This window comes from Daucus carota, chromosome 5, assembly GCF_001625215.2.
Source record: "Daucus carota subsp. sativus chromosome 5, DH1 v3.0, whole genome shotgun sequence".
NCBI classification, from domain to species: Eukaryota; Viridiplantae; Streptophyta; class Magnoliopsida; order Apiales; family Apiaceae; genus Daucus; species Daucus carota.
In genome coordinates, this window is record NC_030385.2 from 40,700,135 (window position 1) to 40,709,454 (window position 9,320).

The window sequence follows — 9,320 nt, forward strand, 5'->3', positions numbered from 1 at the left end:
AGGTAGAGACTAGTTTTATATACATTTTTTATATTGGGTTCCCCCTAGTTTGATCTTTAGATTAGCCAAAATATGAGAAATTAAGAAAGTTCTCACGGTTCTCATTTTAAGAAGTTCTCATTGGAGTAGCCCTCTCTCTCTCTCTCTCTCTCTCTATATATATATATATATATATATATATCTTGATAATTTTAAAATATTTTTTGTGTTGGATAAATGAAAATTAAGTTAAAATAGAATTAATTTTGGAGGTTCAAATTTATGTTAAGATACTGTTAAACATTTATAAACATTCCTGACAAAAAAAAACATATATGAAAAAACCGTGGTAAATGAAAAGAATTATCTTATCGCAAATAAGAATAGAAGAAAATTCATATTTAATTTATCCGACATGAGCTGTTGTTGAGAAGGTAAAGATGAGGTTAAACTTTTATTTGATAAAAAGAAATCAATTCATTAATAAAAAGTCATACGGCATCTACAAATACAATCAAAATTGGACGGACGCGAAAGAATATCGCGGTTGAATCCTTACGAGCTTCTTGGAGATGCAACTAAGCGATTCGAAGATGATTTGAATATACACACTTGTTTCTATATAATTGGTTTTCATCTGACTGTTATGAACAATCGATCATAGATGCGATCACATAATAACCTTCAAATCTAAACCCATGAAAATCATGCCGATGGATAACCTCGGTCGTGAAGAACATCAAAACACACCAAAATAAAACAAACCAACTCTCACAAGAAGTGGCTAACAAAACCTAAATCCAATTAGAAATAAGATTTCAAAACAAGAAAATAGAAAAAAGGAATAGGGTTTTTCACATATGAGAACCGATGAAAGCCCCCTCAAAAATCTTTAATGGAGGTTAGGGTGCTGAGAGAGTTATTGAGAGTACTGAGAAGGTTAAACTTATAATTATTAAAATAATTTATTTGAATGGAAAATAATAATAAAATGTATAGCAAGAGAAGTGAGAACAATATGAATGATTAATATTAATTTTACGTACTCTATTTATATGTTGAAAGATTTCTAAGACTCTACCACACCACACTAGCCAGCTCCACCTTTTACAAAGCTCCCGTGCACCTCTCTTCCAAAGAAAAAAAAAACTTAAACACAAAGCAAATTCAATGGGTGGGATCAGTACTGGTCGATCAGAAGATGAAGAAGCTTGCTTGCTAGCCATGCAATTAGCAACTGCCACAGTACTGCCCATGATTCTGAAATCAGCAATTAAGCTTGACATATTAAACACCATAGCCAAAGCTGGCCCTGGAAACTATTTAACTCCTTCTGAGCTAGCCTCTAAGCTCCCCAGGTCCAACCCTGATGCCCCAGCTATGGTTCAACGCATCCTCCAAGTCCTGGCTACCTACAAGGTTCTTGGTTGTAAGCCTAATGATCGTTCCAATGGTGAAGCTGAGTGGCTCTATTGCTGGACACCCGTGTGCAAGTTCCTGTCCAATAATGAAGACGGTGGTTCTATGGCACCTCTTTTGCTTGTCAACACCGACAAAGTGGTGATCGACAGCTGGTAACATAGATTTTAATTTACTCCATCGGTAGCATATGTATATGTGTGTGTGTGTCTATATATATAATTCTGATAAACATGTTAATTACATAAATTTTAATATTTCTGATAATGGTCCGTGCATGCGCAGGTACCATGTAACAGACGCAGTTCTTGATGGTGGAATTGCATTCAACAAAGCCTATGGGATGAGTATATTTGATTATAACAGCCGAGAGCCTCGATTCAGCAAAGTCTTTAACCAGTGCATGACTGGTCATTCTAATATAACCTTGAAGAAGATACTCGAGACTTACAATGGTTTCCAAGGTCTTTCATCCATAGTTGATGTCGGCGGTGGCTCTGGTGCTACCCTTAATATGATCGTTTCCAAGTACCCTGCTATCAAAGGAATTAACTTCGACCTACCTCACGTTGTCCGAGACTCACCCTCTATTCCTGGTATGAAATTGTAACTTGAGGAAACTAGATTTGCTTCTGATTTTCTTTTTGGTATGTTTCAAATATTTCATTTTCTTGACAGGCGTGGAACATGTGGGAGGAGACATGTTTACAAGCGTGCCGAAAGGAGATGCCATATTCTTGAAGGTTGTAAATTTATTAATTGTTTAGAGTATTTTATATGGCCGAAGTGATTTTGAGTCGACCCATCTAAATACTTTGAAAGTTGGTCTATCTATTTATTCCACAGTGGATGAGTTGACTAAATATCACTCCATCTACAAGTACAGATGTACGTAGCAGTAGGTCATCCATTTGTTTAGTACTATTCTGGTAGTTACATTACCTCATTGACTTTTTTAAAATTTGTAGTGGGTATGTCATAATTGGAATGATGAAGATTGCCTGAGGATCTTGAAAAACTGCCACCAAGCTCTGGCAGAAAATAAGAAGCTGATCATAGCAGAATTCATTCTTCCTGAGGTGCCCGGGGGAAGCGACGATGCAACCAAGGGTGTGGTTCATATGGATGCTATAATGATGGCACATATTCCGGGTGGAAAAGAGAGGTCGGAGAAAGAGTTTGAGGCCTTGGCTACTCAAGCGGGATTTAAAAGTTTTAGCATGGTGTGCTGTGCTTTCAATACTTGGATTATGGAACTTACCAAGTAGAGCTACAGCTAGCACTGTGTTTCCAAGTGTTCTATATATGTATGTAGCTTCTGTTTTGAAGTTGCAGTTAGACATGTACAATAAGGGCGGCAATCCCATGTCTGTATTAATGCACCCTACGTGATATATATTGCCCAAAAATTTACTTCTGTTGTGTGAAATAAACTTATTTCAAAGTCTAGTCAAAATATATGTATTAATGCACCCTACGTGATATATATTGTTATGGCTTATGCCCTTTTAATTGTTGATGTTTGTGTTGTGTAGATGCGGTCTTATATTTTAACTCGGTATATATATTCAACCCTTCATGTATCAAATATATTCCTTTTGACCCTCATACGAGAATGAATATAAAAAATGGTATAGAATGATGGATAAACTTGACAATTCATGTTAAGAGTAAGTTTGATGTTCCTTTTAAGCCTTAAAATATACACAACGAGTAAGCTTTGCTAGAAAACCCATCTACTCTGCTAGAAGACCCAGTATCCCACGCTGCAGCAAGCTTTGCAGCTTAACTTTGGCCTGTTACAAATGTCCAAACCTTCCGCAGATCCTCACGTGGACAAGATAGAAAATACAGGGCCTATTATATTGAAGGCATTGCTGCTGCTACTGTGCTCTACTGCTTGGTCGGCAAGGTTTTAATGAAAATTACCTTGTGCAATAATTATTCGAAGTATGTATTTAAAAGAAAAAATTATGTTCACATCCCAAACCTAATCTCCTGAAATAATTATTGCCTTGAACTAACTCATGTCAGGCTTGCAGGGGGCTAAAGCAATCAGTCAATAACGAAGGCCAAAGGATCTCATGCACGTATACACTTAGCTACCATGATGAAATGCAGAACTCCTTGCTCCAGGGAGGTCCAAGTTAATAAGTTATAGATGATGTCATGACTTACTCGAAATAGTATATTTAAATCGTATACGTCTAAAACTATAACATAAAAAGATATCAGAAAATGAATAAAAACTAACATAAATAGAGGTAACAAAAATGATAACACAAGACATAAAAAAATTTCGTCAAAAAATTGCACAAATCAATATTCAAATATTTGTCATCTTTATAAAATTAATAAGAAACATATATATAGCCAAACTTACAATCAATTTATAACACTTAAATTTTATAAAATAAATATTAATTATAAGCATGAATTTTAAAGAGGAAAAATATTATGTTTCGTCAATTTATTCCTGACACTTTTATGCTGGCAGTCGATTTTATATAATCCGTTTTATCTTCTTTTTTTTTTTTAGTGTAATCAATGACATTTTCATCGCGAGGACGCCGAGGAGGAGCAAAGCCGCACGGACGAAGCTGCCCCTGTGTCCCATCCTTCTGAGTTCGTGATTCGGTTTGGTGCGGTTTGAACCAAAAATCGTACCGTAATCATATTAATTCGGTTTCTAAATTCACAAATCAAAACCAAATCAAATAATATTGGTGCGGTTTGATATTTTTAATACGATTTCAGTTTGAAATGGCGAGGCTTCGATTTTAAAATCAAATAATAAAAATGTTCCAAAAACGTTGTCAGAAAAGAATCACATAAATTGAATCTACTTAGAAAGCCATATAAAAGTAGCGAAAGAAGCTAAATACCTTGGAATTCCATGCAGCCCACAAGTCCAACTCCTACCGCTAGACAAGACATTTAGTTACCTTCCTTACAAACCAGGTTGCAACAGGAGCTCCTAGACTTAATATTCAAAATTGGGGGTCTAAAATTGTAAGCCGTAATTGACTAATCATGACTCTGTAAATAATTCAATCATTAAATACGATAAAAATATTATTATTCTTATATATATATATATATATATAGGCAAGTGCTCAAATGAAAACCCACCTTATTGTGAGAACTGAGAACCAATCACAGCCACTCATTTTTTATATCTAAATTCAATCATAATCACACAATTTACAATATAGTTTATTTTAATCCCCCATTTCTCTCACCCGACTGCCTTTGATCTCTCCACCTATCCCAACCGTTGCTACCCCAACACCTCCACCGCCGCCGTCGGCTCAGCTTCCCCCTTTCTCTCTCTAATATACATCCGACATATACATACACACATAAAGTTATCACCCATCTTCATCATCCACATACCTCTCTAATACGGGCCGAGCACTACGTTCTAAATGATAAGAATTGGAGGCCGCGGAGGGAATAATATTCAAGCAGCTTTCATGTGGTCCAGCAATGGAGTACCGCTAGCTTTCATGTGGTTCACGCTTCAGGCCGCGGAGGGAATAATATTCAAGCAGCTTTCTTGTGGTCCAGCAATGGAGTACCGCTAGCTTTCATGTGGTTCACGCTTCAGGAAGAATCACAGGGCTGCATGACCATCCCATTCCCCTCCATTGTCAGAAAGACAGCAAGTACTACAGTAACACATGTCTTAAGTTTCTTGTCTTTTTTAGGGCAGAGGTTTAACTAGGAGTACTAACACATTTCCATGTAGGCATGTACTGTACTATTTTTTCTTGCAGCCGTCCATGTAGGTCGTACAAGTGATGCTTTGATTGGGTCCCATTACTTAAGGTTGTTGTCTTTTTCAGTGCAGAGGTTTGTCACAATTTTTTGGCATTATTCTATTTTGGCCTGTGAGTTCTGTTTTATGCATAGGGTTTGCATGGGAGGACCTAGGTAGGTAGCTAGTAAGACCATGTCCAATAGTGGTGGAGTTTGGAACCGTTTTTACGTAAATTTTAGTTCAAATTCATGTACTAATATTTTATTTTTCTGACCATCTTCATATTATTATTTTATTCTCTTAACAATAATATATGATTTCATATTAATATTAAATTTATATTGTGATTTTCAGAGGATCAAGAATTAATCTATTTGATTAGATCGAATTTTTAATTTATAATTTTATATAATGTTTTCGAAATTTTAGTTTATATTATATTTTCGTGTAAGCTGCATTGCAATTAACTTTTATCGAGTAATCTTTATTTTATGTTTAATGTATTAAATTTAATAAATTAGAGGGTTTAATTTTATTATATTTCACAATTAATATATACACATATATAACTATATAAGTAAGTGAAAAATAATAAATATAATTTATAACTACTATTTAATAGCTATCTTAACATATAATCAATTAATTAATTAAATATATAAAAGAAAAAATGTTAACATTTTATTCTTAAAAAAATTTAGCGCTGCAATATTCACCGGCTTAAATTTGAATCCCATAGAGTATATAAAACAAAAATCATTTAATTTAAACTCACTCAAACGACCCCACGTCAGGCAAGTTATAAGAAGATGGTTGCTTACTAATTAATTTGACCGTTTTTGACTACGAAACCCACACTAAATAAAAGGATTTTTAAAAAAAATCAATATTAGCATATTACAATAAGATTCGTACAGTTGAATCGTTCAAAATTATTTTCAAAAAAATAATAGCTTTGACTTAAATTAAATAAAATTCTAACATTTTATTGAGCTTATATTATAAAAGTATGGGACTATCATAAGATCCAATAAAAAACGGGGTCGTTTTCGTGACCCAAACTTTTTTTGATTATTCTTTTATTAAGAAAAAAAAATAGTTAATTAAGTGAATTTACGACAGAATATTATAGGTGTCGTAAGTTCCAACACTAAAACTTCTTATTTACTTTTTAAATAAGGAAAAACATTTAAATAAGCGAACTTATGATGAAATATTATAATCATCGTAAGTTCGAATTAAAAAAAAGACTCGAACATTTTGATTAATTTTTAACCACGTAAAAATATTTAAACAAGTGAATTAATGATGGATTTCTTTTTTATCGTACATTTGATGGATTTCTTTTTTGTCGTAAAAATGTACGACGGAATCCTAATTTCCATCAAAGATCAAGCTATTCGTCGTAGATGAACCTGTTTGTTGTCGTGGTGCATGTAGTATGTATAAAACTGGTAAAAACATAGACTGCAGATTTGCTGTCAAAAGACCTTGGTTTTTATTCAATCACTAGTGGGGCTTAAATAGTAGAATGGATACAACGGAGTTGCTAAAGATCAGGATTATGGATCCTGTCAAACTCCTAAATTTACTCCACCCCTATCATATTATGATAACATATGAAATCACTCATAAAAGTATTACAACCAGATCATGCATGCTGAATACAAAAGAAACGGAATCAACTGATATTAAACCCAACTCGAAATGTCTGATTCACTCATGCGTGCATTAAGTGAAACTAGTAACAGGGATACTACGCAGCACAACTGTTTCGACGGTGAGACCTGGCCCGAATCCGAAAGCCACACCCCAGTCCAAGCCATCACCAGTCGTTGCCATGCCATCTTTCATTGATTTCTTCCTCATTTCATCTAAAACAAACAAAACACATGCACTTGCCATATTACCATACTGACTCAACACCTTCCGAGACGCCCACATTTTCTCTTCTTTTAGGCCTAACACAAGTTCAATCTGGTTTAAGATAGCCGGGCCACCAGGGTGGGTTATCCAGAAGAGCGAATTCCAATCGGATATTCCAATGGGTTCAAAAGCTTCTTTTAGTAGCTTCTCTATGTCACTGGCAATCAATGTAGTTATGTTCTTTTTCAGAAAAAACATGAGGCCTGACTCCCCCAGTTTTCCGCGGATTGTGTCTTCTGAATCAGGCAATATGTGTTGGGCCGAGGACACGATCTGGAAGAGTGGACGTTCGGTGAGAGGATCCGGATCAGACCCAACAATCACCGAGGAGGCCCCATCACCAAACAGTGCTTGAGGGAGCAAGGACTCCAGATGAGGCCCTCGGAATGTTATGGTTGTGATCTCAGCACAAACGACGAGAACACGAGCACCCTTGTTGTTCTCCGCAAGATCTTTTGCCAGACGAAGGACAGTACCACCTGCAAAACAACCCTGTAAGTAGATCATGTGGCGCTTGACAGAATGATTGAGGCCTAGAAGCTTAGTAAGCTGGTAGTCAGCACTGGGCATGTCGTAGCCCGAAGTGGTGCAAAAAATGAGGTGGGTGATCTCTGATTTGGAGTGTCCCCATTCTTTGATGGCTTTCTCAGCGGCTTCTTTTCCGAGTTTCGGAACCTCCATCCTCAGAATTTCTTGGCGAGCATCGAACGACGGGGCTGAATAGTCGCACATGCTAGGGTTTTCTTCCAGGGTTTTCTCTGTGATATGCAGATAACGTGTTTTTATCATGGTTTTACTACCTGCAGACACGCACATACACATATCAATATGACATGATTAATATATACTACACTTGTTTAGAAGTTTATATAAATTGCATGAAATTAAACTAAATGCATACAAATTCGCTTAAACTTTTCTTTGAGCTCAGTCTTGTGGTCGCTCTTTGTGACACGAAAGTAGAAGTCCGGATACTCAGCCTGGGAGTAGCAATTGGGAGGAGCAGCAGTTCCAATGGCAAGGATTGTAGCTGGACCTTTCGCTCTCTGATTTTTCATCATTTCATCTACTGACAGTGATGATGAGTGATGGACTTGGTTTCTGTCCCTTTCTCTCTCTCTCCAGAATGGGAGAGCCGTTCCTGTGTTTATGTATATGTGTGTATGGAGTTTCATTCTTCTCCTCCTTTCTCTCTCTTCTTTCTTTCCCTTTTATACTCCCTCTCCTCCTGAGTCATCTTTTCCTCTTTCCCTCTCTTTGAGACACCTTGGCTATTCTATTACTAGAGTAGGTGATTAATATAGATAATTACAACAGGCAGATAGGTGAGCTGGAAGGGAAGGATGGGTGTTATTTTGGGAGGATGACACGTGTCGTCTTGCTACGCTACAGTGTTTTTGTGTGGGACCCAGCGGGGGCAAGGTGGGATTAGCTTAAGGGTTGTAGGGATAGCCTACGGTCCTTGCATTGCTTCTGGTCCTTGCAGGAATGTAGTCTTAAGAGGTGCGTTGACAGGTGTTTCTACGGATGGAAGACATGTGTCTTCGTCGGGGGCTAAGCAGGCATGGTAGGGATCGCAGGGTAGGCTGGGTTTCAAGGGGAGATAGTCTCAGACCCTAAGGTCCTCTGGCAAGGGTCGATTTTTGAGTCTATCAATGAGTATAAAGGAGTAGCCATTCCCTCTATTCGACCAGATGTAGGGATAATAATCTCTTCTAGCTCCTTCTATTTATAGAAGAATGTTGAATTTTAAAACATGCATGTGCGGCTTGTACATTCTTGGCCACTTTGCCTCTCTGGCTTGTTTTTCTTCCGCAATTTTTAGGTAACTCAACTCGATCATTAATATCATTACCAAAAGATTATAATTTCGAGGAATTTATCAAAAATACTAGTTTTTATAAGTTTTTTTGTCCATTTTACTTTCATTTAAAAATATTTAAAATTCTTAGAAATATTTGTAAATATACGGTTGCAACTAGATGCATATGGTTGCATATAGTATTTTTTAAATATTTTCGAAAATTTAATAATTTTGCGAAATTGTGAAAAAGATGTGCTCAGTATTTTTGCTAAAAATAGATTTTGGACTTGGGTATTTATGGAAAAATCCTATATTATTCATGATAACAAAAATTTTAGTTCCCCGATTAATTAAATTACTTAAACATAGAATATCAAATAGGGTATTTGGCTTATTTTATTTTTCAAAAAGACTTATTTTATTTTCCAA

The 9,320-nt window shown here is 36.1% G+C and overlaps 2 protein-coding genes across 2 annotated transcripts; one reads left to right on the top strand and one right to left on the bottom strand.

Annotated features, from left to right (window-relative positions):
• Nucleotides 1-1,058: 1,058 nt before the first annotated feature.
• Nucleotides 1,059-2,917, top strand: LOC135152950 (bergaptol O-methyltransferase-like). The gene is made up of 4 exons (XM_064094392.1): nucleotides 1,059-1,553; nucleotides 1,684-1,994; nucleotides 2,077-2,141; nucleotides 2,367-2,917. The coding sequence occupies exons 1-4, from the start codon at nucleotides 1,150-1,152 to the stop codon at nucleotides 2,664-2,666; spliced, it is 1,080 nt and encodes a 359-aa protein (XP_063950462.1). The 5' UTR covers nucleotides 1,059-1,149; the 3' UTR covers nucleotides 2,667-2,917.
• A 3,718-nt stretch (nucleotides 2,918-6,635) lies between these two features.
• LOC135152951 (chalcone synthase 1-like) lies at nucleotides 6,636-8,772 on the bottom strand. The gene is made up of 2 exons (XM_064094393.1): nucleotides 7,989-8,772; nucleotides 6,636-7,887 (listed from the first exon to the last, which is right to left on the bottom strand). The coding sequence occupies exons 1-2, from the start codon at nucleotides 8,260-8,262 to the stop codon at nucleotides 6,893-6,895; spliced, it is 1,269 nt and encodes a 422-aa protein (XP_063950463.1). The 5' UTR covers nucleotides 8,263-8,772; the 3' UTR covers nucleotides 6,636-6,892.
• Nucleotides 8,773-9,320: the final 548 nt, after the last annotated feature.